The sequence below is a fragment of the Physella acuta genome, unplaced genomic scaffold (assembly GCF_028476545.2).
Source record: "Physella acuta isolate Inbredline_101_S28 unplaced genomic scaffold, ASM2847654v3 ptg000669l, whole genome shotgun sequence".
In the NCBI taxonomy this organism is placed as follows: domain Eukaryota; kingdom Metazoa; phylum Mollusca; class Gastropoda; family Physidae; genus Physella; species Physella acuta.
In genome coordinates, this window is record NW_026732188.1 from 575,001 (window position 1) to 595,111 (window position 20,111).

General features: G+C 42.3%; 1 protein-coding gene across 1 annotated transcript in view; it reads right to left on the reverse strand.

Annotated features, from left to right (window-relative positions):
* LOC131948997 (uncharacterized) overlaps window positions 1-19,482 on the reverse strand; it is a 245,209-nt gene extending 225,727 nt beyond the window's left edge. The window contains exon 1 of the mRNA XM_059310747.1: window positions 19,283-19,482. Coding sequence (XP_059166730.1) covers window positions 19,283-19,349 — 67 coding nt within the window. The 5' untranslated portion in view covers window positions 19,350-19,482. The remainder of the gene's footprint in view (window positions 1-19,282) is intronic.
* Window positions 19,483-20,111: the final 629 nt, after the last annotated feature.

Here is a 20,111-nt window from a genome sequence, read left to right on the forward strand (position 1 = left end):
CAAATACAACGCTGGCAAACTCGCTGGGACAAATATTCATAAAATAAACTAGAACGAAAAAAAAATTCTAATTATGGAGACGAAAATAGATCAGAGGGGAAAAAAGGCAAGGCAATTAGTTCCAGGAATTGATTTTTTGAAATTAATTATAAATGAGGGGCGCCAGTTGTTGGAATGCTGCGGTCAATACGCCATAGTAGCTACAGACTATACAATTAGTCCTCATTTATTATGATGACCAAGCACTTTCTGCCCGTTCTCACGATATAAATCCCAGTCTATGCTTTGTTTTCTACAAAATATACTTTACTAGTTCTAATCTATACTTTATGTACATTGGATAGTACGTCATTAATTGGGAGTAATGATTTACTCTCACAAAGATACGTACACATTTAACTATATATTAATTAAAGGGGTTTGTGATGAATTCTAATTGATGGTCTATATCTATGATCAGAAATGTCAGTATATCCAAAATAAGGTTGTATTTAAATGAAAAGTGAGGAATCCAACTGCAGTAACTGCTGTTTACTGACAGATTGCAGGTATCATACTGAGGGGCGCCATTATGCTGGTATCATATGGAAGGGTGCCATTATGCTGGTATCATATGGTGGCTGTCATACATTGTCCAGTGCATTATCTGGCTTTTGTCATACATTTTCTAGTGTATGATCTGGTTGTTGTCATACATTGTCCAGTGTATGAGCTGGTTGTTGTCATACACTGTCTAGTGTATGATCTGGTTGGTGTCATACATTGTCCAGTGTATCATCTGGTTGTTGTCATACATTGTCCAGTGTATGAGCTGGTTGTTGTCATACACTGTCTAGTGTATGATCTGGTTGGTGTCATACATTGTCCAGTGTATCATCTGGTTGTTGTCATACATTGTCCAGTGTATCATCTGGTTGTTGTCATACATTGTCCAGTGTATCATCTGGCTTTTGTCATACATTGTCTAGTGTATGAGCTGGTTGTTGTCATACATTGTCTGGCGTTGTTGTCATACAGATCATGTGGGTGCCCAGAGACCCATCCACCACATACTATGACATACCTGTATCTGCACAGATAACAGCCTGTAGATAGACGCCAGCAATTATAACACGCTCATGGTGAGCCGGGGGTGAGCCATTACCGTTACTCACACTTGATATCAGGACACATCGCATCTATCAGACTGACCAGGTCATTCACACAGACTAATCTGACCATTCCATACCCACGATTGTCTGGTGAAATATCGTGCCCATTCAAAGGCCTGCGGACCAGCGTTAAAGGGTACAGGTACAAAGGACTACGAGTAAATAATTCAATAATGCAGGATTTAACAGTAAAGAAAAAACACTCTAATATTTTTTCAAAGTGGGTTTAGTAAACTAGTTGCTTCTTTATTCAAGATTTTTTGTGTGTGCTAAAACAGTTTAAAATCTACCCTAACTTCCCCATCATACTCTCTTCTCTCCCTCCTTCTCTCTCTCTCTCTCTCACACACTCACCAACTGACGCATTAAATATGCATATAGTTTCTCCACTACATCAAATTCTTGCGTGCAGTTCTGGAAGTCAACATGTGCCTACAACAAGACGTCAACATATTCCTACAACAATAAGTAATATGTCCCTACAACTATAAGACAACATGTGCCTACGACAAGACGTTAACATACGCCTACAACAATAAGTAATATGTGCCTTCAACAAAAGCAAAGAACTCACAAACGCAAAGACCGTACAATTGTACAATGATTAAAACGTCGATTCGTTGGGTACTCTATTTACACAAAACCTAATACTGAATGTTGTTGTTGTGGGTAGGGTATGATGCTGCTGCCGATGAATATCTAGTACTGTACAATCCTCTCAACCAGCCTTGTCACCAAATCTTCTGGGCCGTCCTTCTCATGGAGATGAAAACGGGGGCCAAGAGGCTAACGTTGGAGAAATCGATCCCCCTGTTTTCCTCTCTAATCGAATTGTCAACTTCTTACCGCGTGTCTTGTCAATTATTGACAAACTACTTGACGTCACTTGTCCAGATAGGCCTGGTCCACGCTGACCAGGGGATTACGCCATCCCTCCCGTGGGGGTCATCAATATTGCAGCATCCGGTACGCTACTAGCGCTACTGGTTATGGTGGGGTCACTGTAAACAAGGCTTGCTAGTCATAGGGTCAGATGCTGGACACTTAACAACCCTAATACAAGGGTCAAATGCTGGACACTTAACAACCCTAACACCAGGGTCAGATGCTGGACACTTAACAACCCTAACACTAGGCTCAGATGCTGGACACTTAACAACCCTAATGCCAGGGTCAGATGCTGGACACTTAACAACCCTAACACAAGGGTCAGATGCTGGACACTTAACAACCCTAACACAAGGGTCAGATGCTGGACACTTAACAACCCTAACACCAGGGTCAAAAGCTGGACACTTAACAACCCTAACACCAGGGTCAGATGCTGGACACTTAACAACCCTAACATCAGGGTCAGATGCTGGACACTTAACAACCCTAATACCAGGATCAGATGCTGGACACTTAACAACCCTAGCACCACTCTCCCTGTACTTATACCCCCACGCACCTTACCCGGCGAGTCCACTTTCCCCCAGTTAACCCAATGTTTAAATTCATCAAATTAAAACCAAATATTTTTTGTATGCACGTCAGAAATGATTGCACAACAATCTGCGACGGAATTATTTCCATTTTCATGAGATGTTGTAACACATATGTGTTTTTTCAACTAGTTTAGTCACCCAAACAGATGCCATTTTTATACTTACTCACTGTAGCTTATAGAAGCATTACTGCAGTAACGGTCACTGCTTTTCATAGAGCCAGTACTGTAGCTAATATGGGCATTACTGAAGTAACCAACTGTAGCTTATAGAAGCATTACTGCAGTAACGGTCACTGCTTTTCATAGAGCCAGTACTGTAGCTAATATGGGCATTACTGAAGTAACCAACTGTAGCTTATAGAAGCATTACTGCAGTAACCATTACTGCCTTTCCTAGAGCCAGTACTGTAGCTAATATGGGCATTACTGAAGTAACCAACTGTAGCTTATAGAAGCATTACTGCAGTAACGGTCACTGCTTTTCATAGAGTCAGTACTGTAGCTAATATGGGCATTACTGAAGTAACCAACTGTAGCTTATAGAAGCATTACTGCAGTAACGGTCACTGCTTTTCATAGAGCCAGTACTGTAGCTAATATGGGCATTACTGAAGTAACCAACTGTAGCTTATAGAAGCATTACTGCAGTAACCATTACTGCCTTTCCTAGAGCCAGTACTGTAGCTAATATGGTCATTACTGAAGTAACCAACACTGTAGTTTAAAGAGGCATTACTGCAGTAACCACTGCTACCTTTCTTTCAGCCAGTACTGTAGCTTATAGAGATATTACTACGGTAACCATCACTGACGCTCATAGAGCCAGCAATGCGGCTCACCGACACATTGGCTCACACTACCAACACTGTAACTTACAGAGCCATCCCTACAGCTCACGGAGCCATTACCACGGCTCATGGAGCCATCAACCCGGCAGCACAGTGCCGCCCTAGGTCTAGCAGCGACCGTGATTTGAGCTGAAGAAATCGATGCACGTGCGAGCACTGCTCACAAGAACAAAGCCATGGACATTTTTTTTTAGTTTTAAATTGAAACGAATTCTTGTAATTTTAAGCCCAGCACAGAGGTAACTCGGCCCCTACCTGCACAGCACGCGGGCGCACGTGTGTGTGTGTGCTAACTCACGCGCTCACCGTGTGTGTGTGTGTGTGCTAACTCACGCGCGCACCGTGTGTGTGTGCTAACTCACGCGCGCACCGTGTGTGTGTGTGTGCTAACTCACGCGCGCACCGTGTCGCACCAGTTTGAGATTTGAGACACGGTTCTGTGGTATTGTTCCCGTGCCTTTGATGTCCCTTCTATTATTTACCCGGGAAACTTGCTAGTACTTTATATCGATTTTTTTGCGGAACTAAGACTTCCAGCTTAACGATGTTAATTAGTATTAGTGTAATTAGCAATTAATCTAACGTTGTATGTGTAGACTGTATAAATTTTAAAATGATTATTTTTTTTATTTTTAGCTTCACAAACTCTGAACATTATCTTAAAACTAGCCTTAGCCTTAGTAAACCAATTTAAATCCGAAGGACTTGTTCTAATCCTAATCCTGACATTTTCAACGATATCCACAGAAAAATAAAACTTCCAACATTGAAGCTTGTGAAAAACAACATTGAAGCTTATGAAAAACGAAAGGAAAAGTGAAATATAAAATGAAGCCCCAAAACAGCGGCGACATTCTAAAGGTAGAAGCAGCGGGAAATCCCGAACAAGCTGGAAGCCTGGGATATTCTACCGTGTAGATGAAATCTTGCGACGCCTCACATAACTTGACACCGGCCTGGCCGGGTATCGATCCCGCACCGGCAACATGTGCCCCGCGGACACGGAGACGTGTCACGTGATTTGCATTCACGTTAAATAAGGCTTTACTGTGCTCACGGTAGGGGACGGGAAAGTGAGATGCGGGTGTTGGTGGGGGGGGGGGGGGGGGGGGGGGGATTACGGTTGTTTTTAATTCGACCCTCATTCTCACCTTTCATTAGATTTTATGTCTGGAGCTGAGCTTAACGACCTAGTGGTTGTGGAGAGAGCTAAGGACCTGCTAGTGTTAGTATAGATGAGCTAAGGACCTGCTAGAGTTAGTATAGATGAGCTAAGGACCTGCTAGAGTTAGTATAGGTGAGTTAAGGACCTGCTAGTGTTATTACACGTGAGCTAAGGACCTGATAGTGTTAGTATAGATTAGCTAAGGACCTGCTAGTGTTAGTATAGATGAGCTACGGACCTACTAGTGTTAAAATAGATTACCTGTAAGTATAGATGAACTATGGACCTCATAGTGTTTGTATAGGTGGGCTAAGAACCCGGAGTTTATAGATTCAGCTTTGTTCTTAGCTTCTAGACCTAGATCTATATATGGGTTTAACGTTTTAATTCACGTCGTATTCTTCTTGTTCTTGTTTTCGTTGGGTTTTTTTTCCAGATCTAGTTATAGTGATAGTTACGTCACAGTTAGGTTGAGCGAGGTTTGACTTCGATACGGTCCGGTCGAGCTACGTTAGTGCCAGATTTTTACAGCTACAAGACAATATACTAGTATACTAGTGCACTCTGCTGCACCTGTACGATCCTGTACGTTTGGGCGTGTTATGTTTTCAACTCCCATCTCTGGGAAGTCTTCCTAGTCATTGTAAATCACTGACGGAGAGAGTCGAAATTAACATAAGTCATAGTTTTTCTCACAAACCTAAGTCATAGTTTTTTCCTCACAAACATAAGTCATAGTTTCTCGCAAACGTAAGTCATAGTTTTTCTCACAAATAGAAGTCATAGTTTTTCTCGCAAACTGAAGTCAAAGTTTTTTTTTCTCACAAACATAAGTCAAAGTTTTTTTTTCTCACAAACATAAGTCATAGTTTTTCTCACAAACATAAGTCACAGTTTTTCTCTATTAATTTATGACCGCTTCAACATCTTCTACCTGTATTAATAGCCACGCCTCGCTGCCCGGGTAATACGTTAATTTCACGGTTCGGTGCACATGTCTGCAATGCTAACGTAACATGCATCAACGGCATACTTTTGATACAAGTACATCCACTCACCTCCATTATAGCCCCCCCCCCCCCTGCGCTACAATGTCGCGTGGATTGTATACGATATCAAATGACATGTACTGATGAAGGTCGGCTTTGACGGCATGGGGAAATTGGCGTTTGTTTGTTAGTGTTTTTTATAAATAATAACTGATATATGATACAAACATCAGAAACAAAAAGGTTGAAATAGAGGGAGTCGGGGTCGGGGGTTGGAGTGTGGTGGTGATGGGGGGGGGGGGATACAAAGATCATCAGTTGATTGGGAGCGGGGTGGATGGCTTACGGTGGGTAGGGTGTACGAATACCGGCAATGTTCGTACTTTTAGTGACTGGTGGGGTTCTAGTAACTTGTTATTGTGATCAGAGCACTATAGACTGGGGTAGATGAGGGTGGGGAGAGGGAAGAGTGTGTTGTCTGACGTCACTACTGTCGATGGTTTCAGTACTATCGGGTGGTGGAATAATTGGGGAGGGGTGGGGTTAAGGTGGATTACAAATAATTTGTTGTCTAGCCTCAATGTGATCAATGATTTCAGTTCAATCTAATGGTGTTAGGGGGAGGGGGAGTATGCACGAGGGTGGGGAGGTTTGCAACATGGCGACACCACGGCTGCCGATTCCAGTTCTATCTGCTACTGATAGGAAACTTTTTTTTCAATGGCGGCAGTCGCTCTGAGAATATCAAATTATTTTTTTTTATGTCGACATGTGTCTAGTCACTTCATGTTTCTCTCTGTCCCCCTCCTACTCCTCTCCCCCCCCCCCCTTTCTCTAACATACACAATCGGTATGTTTTTATCTCTAGTATTCTCTTTCGCACACACTCACAATCTTTAAGCGTGTGTGTGTATATCTCTATTGTTTTCTCACACCGCTTATCGCTTCTCTGTGTACTTTTTAATGTTAAGCTCCCAATCAAAATATATTTCTCTTTCTTCTTTCGCTCACTCCCTCTCCCCCTCTCTCTCTCTCTCTCTCTCTCTCTCTCTCTCTCTCTCATTCTCTTTCTATCTCTATCTTTCGCTCTCTTTGTCTTTTTACTTAGTTTTTTTATTCAACAAAAACTCGTATTGTATTAGCGAAAAAAAAATCGATTATTTTTTGTCCCCGACTCAAATGATGAGAAACAACTATTTTTCCCGACATTTTTAGACCAATTTTTTTTAGTTTGACGTGAGAACTACGCCAGCTTAATTCTAACGATGTTACAGACAGTTTTTAGACCTTCCGAGTGGTGGGGAGAAAAATTATGAAAATTAAAATTTGTAATTAAAACAAAACAAAAAACCTATGCTAGAATGTAACGCCACGGTTAGCGGTGAATACACGGCGCGCTAATGCGCTCTGCCGCGGAGCGTTGGGTAGGAAACATAACCGACCGCTCGCTAGATCTCGGTTATTAGCTAATTGAACAAAAGCAACGCTAATGGCATTAGCCGGCGAGCATTAATGGAACAAGTGACTCACAGTATAAGAAATCAAACAAGATGAAAATAATGGACGGGGGGGGGGGGGGGGGGGGAATGGCGGGTAAAATATGAGAGTGGTGAGAGTGGGGCTAGGTTGGAGGGAAGATGAGACTTGAAACAATATGAAATGATTCAAGACAGGACCGAGGCTACCTGTCAATCAAAAGATGACAGACAATTTCAACGCTAAACCCAGGTGAGGTGGGAGGGAGAGTGGGGTGGGGGGGAGAGGGGGTCAGTTGTCAGCTGGGGGGGGGGGGGTCAGTTGTCAGCTGGGGGGGGGGGGGGGTCAGTTGTCAGCTGGGGGGGGTCAGTTGTCAGCTGGGGGGGGGGTCAGTTGTCAGCTGGGGGGGGGGTCAGTTGTCAGCTGGTTAAATTTAGAATTGTCCATTAGGAGCTCATCTTATTTTTTTTTCTTTTACTCGCGGTCGTGGCACGTGACAATTTCACGCTACGGGCGTGACATACGGCTTATGCCGGATGACGGACGTGACATACGGCTTATGCCGGATGACGGACGTGACATACGGCTTATGCCAGATATGCCAGATACTAGGGGAAACATGCCGCACGATGCAACATATGACGGATGTTTGGGAGGTCGTTTCCTCGGGATTGGCTCAACATAACACACCCGTCAGATCTCATCCGTCTGACGAAATCGGCGTCATGACAGTGTGTGACATCACGCCGGCCAAAGATAGGTTAGGTATTAGGTTAGCATTGACATTAGCAGATAATATATTCGTTAATTAGCTTCTAGAACATTTACCCCAGCACACCCCACCTCAAGAATCCTTGACACTGACATTTTCGAAAAATAGTTTTAAGCGCGACTGTTAGTAAAGTTCCCTTTTCAAACCTGACGGTCTATAGGGCAAGTGAAGTAGAGTTCACTTGTTTCTGTGACCTCGGCATATGAAGAGATGGGTCAGAACTATGCGCAGCCGCCTTTACTTTCCCTAACGTGAGTTAGGTACCCATCAGAGTTGGGTGGACTCGGGACGGTCTACTGACTTGAACCCGGCTTCGAACTCGGGACTTACGGGTTAGCAGTCTAGCTCTCTAGCGCAAGACCACTCCGTTAGTGTACAAATAAGGATCAGCGTTTTTTTTTTTGGAAGGGTGGAGTGGGGGGGACGACACCAAACAATGGTAATGGTAAATAGTATATATTTACTATATAAATTATATTTCGCTCGTTGGAGGGGGAGGAGCTACCCCCTCCCCCTCCCCCCCTCCGCAAAGAGATGCCTGAAAGAAACACTGATTAGGATTAAGGATATACAAACCACATACACAAAAAAACGAACTTAGCCTAGCGATGAAGTCAATGTGTACAGCACCCATACCCCAGGAAACAAAATGCTTAAGTTGTCGAAAGTGTACACACAGCCAGGGAAGGCTGGCGTGCCCGCGGGTCGTGGAATGAATTTTTAAAACCAATCGATCGGACAAACTGTGATGGTGGTTACAAAGGCTCCAGTCTGTGACGTAACCTAATGAGCCAGCACGCTTGATTGCGTTTAGTTAATGATGTCGTTTTTTTAAAAAACTAGAAACCGTTGATACATTATCTGACGGGTGTGGAATTTAACGCCTGTTCTGCTGGTAAAATTAAGATACTTTTTATTTGAGATTAATTAGCCTCAGTGGGTCTCTCTGTGTGGCCATGCGCACAATGGTTGAAACCGGTAGGAGGGAATCAAAGCTGAGCTGTTGAAGTTAATCAGTGTCTGATTAATTAATCATGTCGGCGTCATCGTGTTCCACCCGGCTGGGTGATGGCTGACGCGGAGTCACGCCGAGTCATGCGGAGCCAGGAGCCAAACGCAAACGTTAGAACCCCCGCGGCCCGCTTTGTCAGGTTCCGGAGACAAATTTGTTGTCCATGACAAGATGGCGTTTCGAGAGGGGGGGGGGTGACAATATTTCAAAAAAGGAAAACTATATTTCAAACACAGATGAAGGGTGTTTTTTTTTTCTTTTCCCAGAGAAAAGAGTTGGAAATTTATTTTTTCGCTGCATAAAGAGTCAGAGTCGAGCGGAGATCCGGGCTTGATGATGACACCATCATTTATAACAGACTTGTGGGATTGTGGGATTGTGGGATTGATTCTGTCTTGACCACGGCACGCGCCTACAGGGTTCAATGATTGGCAGGAGTTAAAGGGGGGGGGGGGGGAGAGGGGAGGGGAGAATATTCTTCACGGTCAACCTATCTGTATGATTGAACGCAGAACAGAATCTTAACACAAAATATTTTTAGCTTGCGTTTAATGAACATCACGCTTGATTTTACATAGATGAAGTGTGCAAAATGTAAAAAATTCTTCTTCTTCTTCGTTCTTTATTTTAGTGTTGGAAGAGATTCCCTCCAGCATAATTAAGTATAGATGTCAACTGATCTATGCGCCATATAGGCCGTCGATTCCGATTTCAGCCTGCTTTTCTTTTTGGATTTGTTTCCATAGACTTTGTCCATCCAGACTACAAGGCAGCAGTTGTTTGATTTTGAAGTTGTCTCCAGCTATCTAGCCCGAGGATTTGAACTCGAGACTTTTCGGTTTAGCAACCATGAGCTATACAGACTCGACCACACGTGCAGGTATTAAATTTTTCTAGAACAAAATCAATATGAAAACAATAACGTGCTTCCCGATAAAATAATTTGCATAGGTATGCGAATAATTTTCATCAAAGAGAACAATGGTTCGACATTTTTATCTTAACAATTTAGCTACACAGCATCAGCTGATAAAAAGTTAAATATTGCAGACAGGAGATCGGATATCTAAAATGTGTATGTAAATGTGTACATTGGATACGTGAAATGTGTATGTAATTTGTACATTGGATACGTGAAATGTATATGTCAATGTGTACATTGAATATATGGAATATGTAGAGAATAGTCTCTATTAACTACAAGAAATACATGCTTACGTGTAAGTAATTAAGGCGTCTGTGTGTATGTATGTATGTGTGTACGTGGGGGGGGGTGACCCGGTCTCCAGTCACCCCGTTGACCAATGACGTCATCGCTCCCAGGTGGCCGGGGCGTAGATTTAGCACGTCGGCCCGCGATAAGTAGACGCGGCACTTCGCGAATCGATAGCACAGTTAAGGCCCTTGGTCACTGCTCTCCAACTGACCACCGGCGTCTCCGGGGTCACTCCAAAACACGGCCGACTACTACTCACTCGGAGTGTTACAACTCTCTTCTCACTCCCAACAAAGTAGCGGGTTTTTTTTTTTTTTCAAACATTTTCCTCAGCAAAACTCATTACGCCCCTTTCTTCCCCCTCCCCCAACTCATCGCCCGTAAACCGTATTACACCAGTGTAAACCCCGTTCTTAATTTAGCCTGGTGCTAATTTTAGCCACCCTTTGCCTTTAGACCGGTGATGCCGGGTCTGGCTCGGATGAGGAATTGGGCCAAGATCTAACCGAACGTTAATTGTGATGAGGAAATATCTGCTCGTCTTCCCTGCACGGGAGTCACGTGAATAATACATGCTGGATAACTCTGCGGACAAAGAGACAGACTAGCAAAGACAGACGCAAGACAAAAAGTCTTCCCCCCGTAATGAGAATCAGTTTTATCTCGAGGTCTCAGGTCCGTCTAGAATGTAATGCTCGGTCTTTGAAGAACAGGAAACACGCCCCTTTTTCAGACAGTAATGGCGTCGGGTGAAGCTGGGACGCCTAAAGGGTTTTGTTCTTAGCTGGCAAATACATGTCTCTGACGTAAAAATCTGGACACTTTTGACATCAGTGTAAACACACGTGTCTAATAACGAAAGCACATCTCAGCACTCTTGCAGACTATCATAAAAACAAAAGAAGAGTTATGTGTGTAATTGATGGGTTCAATTATGTGTTGTAGTGTAAGTGTGTTAACTTGGAAAAGCGAGCTCTTGTTAAAGTGTGTAAGCATTGTAAACACAGACTCATTACATGATCCTATTTTGAAACTAATTTCCGTTTTGTTATCAAGGAGCGCGGTATACAATGGAGCAGCGTAATAAACCACAGGGGTCTAATGACTAAATGTTTCTGTTTACTTTTAACCCCACACGCCTACGTTCATTCTATAAATAGAATGGCTAAATTTAGCCATAGTAGATTCGACTGCATACACTGAAGACGCATCCCGCTATGTCTCCTAGGGTAGCTGAAGTAGAGTATACGTGTATGTAATGTTAAACCCTCTAGTTTATCTGACTGAATCTTCAGTAAGACGGAGTGAACCACAACATAATCAGCACAATCTCAATTCGAACCCATCTCCTCAGAATATTACTGACTCATATAATAGATAAATGTTAGATCCGTTTTCATGTTCGCAGTTTTGGTCTGCCTATTGTATAAGCATTAAAAAATAATCAACAAAGACTAAGTAAAGACACCATTTGGTGAATCTATTTAACAAACTGTATTTTTCTATTGTTTAAGGACAGCACCAAACAAAAAATCAATGCACAGCTTCATACATTGCCATCACGCCAGCGCCAGTCAAGTTATGGGGAGATTACTGTCGTTCAATACGATACTAAGACGATTATTTTTGCATCATTTGCCGGCTAAGCCGAGGCTTAAAGTTGGCTATTTTGTTACATTTTATCGACAGTTGCGCCCCCTGTTGAGCGAGTTGCGCCCCCTGTTGAGCTAGTGGCGCCCCCCTCCCCTGCCCCTTAAAGTTAATAGTGGGTTGAATGGTGTGCAGATGTTAGTTGTCTCGACGCACGAAAGGGGAGGATTACGCCTAAGGGGGTAGACATTACATGTGTGTTAGTGCTTACATCGCTCGTACATTACATCTTACATGTGTAAGACTGAAAGCCTGGATTTTTTTTAATATTGGAATTACTCGATAGGTTAACTCCCCTCTGTGTGTGTTGGATGTTTTATTGTCTCCCTGTATAATGTGTTGAGTTAAAAATAAATGTTGCTGTGTTGTGCTTTATTCACCGCATGTAAATTAGATTGATCACGTGGGGTTGTATTCTCAACGTCTGTTTAGCTACGAGTTAATTAGTGCTAATTATATAAGTTATTATCTTAGAGTAGACATCATTTTTCGTTTATCATATACATTAATAAATGAATTACATTTAATCAACAAAAATAATATAACGACAAATATTTTTTTTCCTGTATTAATATGCTCGACCGAAATTCATTTAATAAAACTAATGGATTATGCGTTATTAATCTAAATTTTATGCTTTTCGCTGGGTAATTAGTATTCGGGATCGATAATGATGATTCTGTCTTTAACAAAAGTTGTTTTTTTTTGTGTATTGGCGTGTTTGTGTGTATGGATGTGCGTGTGTGTGTGAGTGAGTGGTGTGTGGTTGTGTGTGTGAGTGGTGTGTCATTGTGTGTGTGTGAGTGGTGTGTGGTTGTGTGTGTATGTGAGTAGTGTGTGTGAGTGGTGTGTCATTGTGTGTGTGAGTGGTGTGTGGTTGTGTGTGTGGTGTGTGGTTGTGTGAGTGGTGTGTGGTTGTGTGTGTGTGTGAGAGAGTGGTGTGTGGTTGTGTGTGTGTGTGAGTGGTGTGTGGTTGTGTGTGTGTGAGAGAGTGGTGTGTGGTTGTGTGTGTGTGAGTGGTGTGTGGGTGTGAGAGTGGTGTGTGGTTGTGTATCACTCGCGCACAAACCGATCTATGGAGCGGATACTTAAACTGCGCGCGCATGGCAATAGGAATGTCACGGGTGAAATATTCGACACATCTGACCTCCATTCATTTCCTGTGTCTTACCAGTTAGTTACGAAGATAGGGGGTTGGGGGGGGGGGGGGGAATATACAAGGGCCGCAAGTCATTTCCGAGCCAGATGACGAGGGCCGCTTAAGGGCCGTAGCGAGGGCAACTCGATGCCTTGGAATAGGCTCTATTTTTTTTTTTTCACTTCCCAAAATCAAAGAAGAATATCATATCAGCATAGCTCTTTGGACGACAGTTCACGTAGCAATGGAGGATGATAAAAAAATAGAAAGAGGGAGAAAATGAGAAGGAGAGAAGGTGGGAGAGGATGAGGTAAAATCGATAGCGCGTCCTCAGCGGACTTGATGAGGCGAGCTCTCGAATTAAGAGGATAAGAGAGAGATGGTAGTGGCGAAAGAGATTTTTTTTTTCTTATTCTGAAATTGCGCGAGGCTTGGCGAGAGTTCTCGAGATCACGCTCACCCACTGGGCTTGTGGGAGAATGTGCGGGGGGGTGTTAGAGGGGGGGAGTGGGTGTAAGTTTGGAAGTCATTTGGGAGAAGGGGAGAGAATAGATGTTCTTTTCTGTCGTATACTTGAAAATAATGGTTTACAGAAATAACAGAATCCCCGGGCCGCGGCGGGGCGGGTAGGGTACCGCAATTACCGGCTTTCATCGTCGTGTCCGGCCGGATTTTCTCCTTGCTGGTTGGGAGTTTTAAAACCGGCGGACAAACCGGCTTACGGACAATCCCGGTGCATGTATGTAAAGGCTATTTCAGTGAGTCAAACCCGACTCTTCTAACTGCAGACTTGTATTAATTTTGTCTAATTATGTTTGACGAGATTGTGTATCTCGTTTGTATCTAAATTTATTAAAGTCTTTTTCTATTTAAGTCTACCTAAATATATTAACGTCTAAGTTTATCTAAATTTACTTTGGTTTAACATGAATCTTATCAAGGTCAGGAGTAAAAAAGTTTACCTAAATCTATTTAAGTCTACTGAAGTAATCTCTTCTTCTTAAATCTATTGAAATCGATTTAATAGACTTTATCCAAGTCTGTTTAAGTCCATCTAAATCTGTTTATTCAAGTCTATCCTAATCCATTTAAACCAAACCCCTCTTTGTAAACCTTTCTAAATACATCCCAAATCTAGCTACAACAGCGCGTACTAAGTTTCCACGTGTGACAGATGTTGCTCTATATACTATACAGTTACACCTAATGCAATGTAATCTTCATGCCCGCACTTTAAACCCGGGGGGTTAAACCCCGGGGTTACCACAAGATCCACGAACCCTCATCTCATACACATCAACACAGCTACGTCTAAACTCGAGTTAAACCCGGGTTTAACACAAGACAAAGCCATGCACCCTCATCTGACACACATCTACAAAATTACACCGATGGATACAAATTATGTAGGACACACACACACACACACATGAAAACAGATACTTCCATAAATTTTACGGTGGAGAATATTAGACCTAAAAAACCTCTTTAGGCAAGCGCCTATTGATCTGATCGACTACAATTGGTCTTTTTTTTTTATTAGACCATGGATGGGGGCTATGGATTAATGGTGTGTGGTGGTGATAGGGTTAACCCTTTAGGATGCTACAGCTCTATGAAGGGACATGATGCAGTTCCTTATGTCAATGATAGTTGTGTTGCAAGGGTTAACTGTTTGACTACTATGTCATGTAGAAAGATTAAAACACGTATCAAGTTGTGCTAGTTTATTTGGTTAAGACAGCTATATGCCTGAAATTCATCACCAAACTAAGTTTTTTTTTCTTTTCATAGCCGACTGCAAAACTTTCGTAAAATCTGATTTTTTTTTTATAACCACCGGCATTAATCCAAAGTAGAACAAACATGGCGTGAGACCAAGGGAGATAACTCCAATCTCAGGATCTCATTGATGTTGTTTACCTCCGTTTAATCGGGAACAAAATGGCTGCTTTGTTTTCAGCTGCGTGGTCATCTATTTATAGAAATTGTTAGTAAATAGAGTTGAAAAGTGGGTCAAAAGTAGGCGGGTCTAGTGAAAACAATTAGATATACACTTATGAACACTTATGTCATACAAATGCATCGATTGTTGCTAGAGGTTGACCACGGGAAATCTCTTTATTTTCAAGCTATCTGTTGTTGACAATTTCGTCCATTTTTTCGTGAAAAAAATTGGCTGCTATGTTTTAAATTACTCAGTCATTGTTTATAGAAATTCGAAGTGAATGACCGGGGATTTTCGTCAAAAGTAGGCGTATCTAGTACTTAGGCTAAAAACAATTATGAACACTTATGTCATACAAGTATTAACCGCAATCCATCACAGTACTAACACTTTAAAAATTATGAACATTTATGTCATACATGTATTAGTTGTTTCCGGTTGGAGTTCAACATCAGCATAAACATAGTTGATTGTAACACCGAAAGCATTAAAACTAACAAAAATACCCCCCCGCCCAAAAAAAAAGGTTAATGGCCTTTGCGTGCCACTACCTTACCTAACTGGGTCTTTAGCGACGTTTCTATTATCCGAAAGAGGAAATACTAGATCTAGTAGACTGAGGGAAGTAGATGGACTGCTAGGACCACAGTAGGGGGGGGGGGGCTGCCATCTTAACCCAGGAATGGCCGTTGATCTCATTAGTGCATAGTCCGGCCTGATTGGTCGTTGGCGTGTTTGAGGTGTCCCGTCAATGTAACTAACTATAAGTAACAATATAGGCATATATATATATATATATATATATATATATATATATATATATATATATATATATATATATATATATATATATATACCCTAGTTTTGGCTGCTATACGACTTTATATCTCTAAAATTCGCCTTGGCGAATACGAAACCCTCTCGCCGCCTGTAATGACAGCCATACACCAATCTTTCAGAACCTCCAACAGCGAACAGCTAAAGTTACCATACCACTATAGCTGCAGCCATAACCATCAGCCAGAAACATCCGGCTGGAGAAATAATATTTTAAAAATCTGATGGCTAAAACAGTCGGACGTAGTGGACAGCGTCCGAGGTGAGCGATAGGTCAAGTTGGACTACTCGCACGCCGTGGTTGGTGTGGGTAAACACAGCACATCAACACAGTGCCAGACTTTTTTCAACACACCCTCCCCCCTCCCTGCAGAAGTACTCAACTCGGATTCGGGTTTTCAGAGGGTGGAAAACAATATCGGGAATTTCCGTTTTCCAGGCACCGGTGAGTGCGTCGGTGCCGCAGGTTACCGGATCCCCCAGGTAACGCAGGTGGGTTCCAGCGTCATCTGACACTCTCTCAGATCCGACTAATTACCTCGAGCTTTGATGTGAGACTTTGGGTTTCAATTTTGTTTTTACTGACCACGTGACTCACACGGGATCAGGGTTCAAGTCACGGGTCAATATACGGTGCTTGGAGGCGGGACGTGACCTCTGAACTTTAGGTTCTAGGTGCTGTTAGTTTTTGTGACGTCAATAATGTTGAATGTTGTTTGGGTTTAAAATAAATGCCCTTTTTATTAATATTACTGCGTGTTCAGACTGTTTATGTTTTATTTTCCAGTTTTTGTTAAATTTTGAACAGTTTGTACATACATTTCTAAACTTGATAATGTGATAAATGTTGAAAGTTAACGAACAAGCCCCCAGTGCATGTTTAAGCCCAACATTGAGATGACCCTCAATGAAATCTACGAGACGTTCTTTTTTTTTTCACCAGATAGGCTAAACCTCACTCTAACACTCAAACCCAAACCATAAACTCGTCCCTAGTAAACAATGGTGTGGTTGTTAGGGGTAGAAAACTTGGATAATTTTGTTCACTCTACCCTTTGTATAATGTTTTGTAGCTGAACAGCCACTAATCCAGCGTGTATAATCATACCATTCCCGATATTTATTCAACATTTCCCTTTTATATACAAAAAGGTCATACCCCCCCCCCCCGCCTTATACCCAAACACCAGACCCTCTCCCTATACGCCATCATACCAATATAGACCTCCATTTTAAAAATGCAGAACCCTTAATTGCTAATAAACCCCCATTATTCGCCAACAGTCTCCCTCCTCTTATTCAACAACAGACCCCCACTATGTGCCAACAGACCCCCCAACATGATCCTTCTATTCACCAATAGACCCCCCTTATTCCCCAACATGACCCCTTCTATTCGCCAACAGACCCCCTTATTCCCCAACATGACCCCTTCTATTCGCCAGCAGACCCCCACTATTTCCCAACAGACCCCCATTATCCACCAACAGACCCCCATTATCCACCAACAGACCCCCCCCCCCCACCAACAGACCACCATTATCCACCAACAGACCCCCCATTATCCACCAACAGACCCCCATTATCCACCAACAGACCCCCATTATCCACCAACAGACCCCCATTATCCACCAACAGACCCCCCCCCCTCACCAACACACCCCTAGTTCCACATACCCTAGCCTAAGCCCCAGTTTTATGAGGCGCGAGTGTAATTGATACAGCAAAAAACCGTGCGTTAGATATACATCTAATCGTTATGGCGGCGCCGGCTTGTCGTTCCTGCATTGGCCGTCAATGGCCCAGCCGGCAAGTTGTTCTGTATCGGGTGGCCAGTTGCCTTTATTTCGGCTGCTCGTCTCTACAAGGTCCTGGCCAGCCTACAGCAATAAAACTGACATGCGCAGAACAGAGGCTGGTTGGAAGTAAATACCTAAGATGGAGATGTTACAGAACATCAATCCACGTGGGTAAATTACCCGCAATTCACGTGCAAAATACCTGAAATTTACCTGCCAAGAATTGATAAAGGCGGTGTTGTTTTCTAATCTCATTGTTGTTCTTTATTTAATACAGATTTTTACTTGTGAATTGCGTGGAGTAGGCCCCTATGTATTTAATATTTATCCACCCAAGTACCCATAAGTGCAACTAGTAACAGCGGTTACACAGATTATAGCAAACATTTGTGGAGAGTTGTGAAGAGTTTCCTTCCGAGACCTAACCGAGTCCAAAGCTTGAGACATGGGAGGAGACCTAGGACCGGAAACCACGACAGCCATCTTGCGTGACGAAGACAGCATCTACTCGCTGGCTCGGTCACCCGGAGAAACGGCCATTAAACCGTGAGGCATTAGGGTCCAATGTTAGGCTCATTACGTCACAGGTTCCTTCAAAGGTAACCGTGTTACGTCTCACGATCTTTTCGAGCCGCCAGAGTTGTCCCAGGATCGTTTCTGTACCCGTTTTAATACTATCTTTAATTCATCTATACAGGCGTTACTTCATGCTAGCAATCTATATCGGTTGAATTTTAAAAATTATTTGGCTAGTACCGCTCAACATATTGGCCTAACTCGGATACTACGCTACACAAGAAGCACCTTGGTCGCATAGCAATTCATCTAGCAGTTTTAAAAAAATCCCTCTGGTTGTAAATAACTTGTCTCCCCTTTAAATTTCTTTGTTTCAATTTTTAAAAAAGCTGCTGTTATTATATAAGTGTTAAACAGTTGGCGCGTTGAGCAAGTGCTGAAGAAGATTTAAATAATTTGTCGCTTGACTGTGGTGTCTGCTGTACATGGGTGTAAACAAATACAGGAGCAGTAGAGTTAATCTCCCTTGACGCGGGCCGGATGTCAGGAAACAGAGGGCATTGTGGTTGTACATATGCTTAAGTGGCGGGGGGGGGGGGTGACGGGCGCCGTCATTAGCGGGTGGGGTATGGAGGTCTGGGACCGGAAATTTGCATGTCTGATGAGGTGGGGGGGGGGGCTTAATGCTGGCTGGATCAAACAGTGTTGTCTTTGTTTGATGGGTGGTGTCAGTTGTTAGTGTCAGTTGTTTGGTGTCAGTTGGTGTCAGTTGTTGGTGTCAGTTGTTGGTGTCAGTTGTTGGTGTCAGTTGTTAGTGTCAGCGACCCATTGGGTAACTGGTGTCAGTTTTGGTATCTCTAAAACAAATTATGATTGATTTTGTGCTTGGTGTCTTTGTTGTTTTGTTGGAGCGAAAAACTGGCGATTTATTAAAAGTAACAGAATATATCCAGACGGCTAGAACATAAAGGAAACATCTTCGTTAGAGATGGTGTGAAGCATAAGCTAGTGTCTTAAACAGGACCTAATGTCTTAAACAGAACATAATGTCTTAAATAGGACCTAATGTCTTAAACAAGACATAATGTCTTAAACAGGATCTAATGTTTTTAATTGTGTGCGCAAAGTTTTTGGAACTTCTTTTTGAGCTTTGCGAATGAATACGTGATGTTGTTGGTAACCACCACTACACAAATATATAAACACATACGACAGAAAATAGGACGAGGTGGAGGTGTGTGTGGGGGAGGGGGGACTACAACACTGTGGTACTCACCAATCAGCGGAATGAGCAGCAGGATTATACAATATATCCAATAGAGGATGCTGTTCATGGAATCCATCTTGGTCACGTGACGGTCAAGTAGAATCCTCAGAAGAAAATGGAACCACACGAACCCATAGGTTGAAAGCTTGACGTCTTTTAGTGTATGATGTCGGGGTTTTAATTAGCGGTTATACACCGTCTTAGCCTAAAATGGAATCCATTTTTGTTTCTAATTAATTATACTGATTAATCTAGAAAATACTCAATCTTTGAATATTAACACAACTATTTTGACAGACCTATAGGCTACACAACTTCATGAAAGGCGCCAAAATTAAATTACCCCCAAAGCTTTAAAAACAAATAATTATCTTTTAATTTTTTAGTACTTGGTTCTTCTTTATGTATGTTCTCTAAATAATATTACACCCCTTTTATTCACTAATGAAATGTAAAAAAAAAAATTGTTTTTTTTTTAAATTTCTGGGGCGAATCACTCGTAAAAATGTATTGTTTACCCTACACTGTAAAGCCTACCCTGAACCTTAAAGTTTAACTGTTTACACTAAGCATACCCTAATCTAGAAAAATAACACTAAGTTAAACTCAACCCCTAATCGTTAAGTTAACAGGAATAAACAGTTAACACAGTAATCCACGGAATGTGGGTTTAAAATTAGCAGATGTTGTGACCTGACTAATTAAAGTACAGTTAATTAGTTAATTAGTCTGTCCTCTCACCTGTGGAATAAAAAAAATTAATTAGGATTGGAAGACTAAGTCCAAAGATAACACATGCATGACTGGTGTAATTAACTGACTCGAGATTTAATTTTAG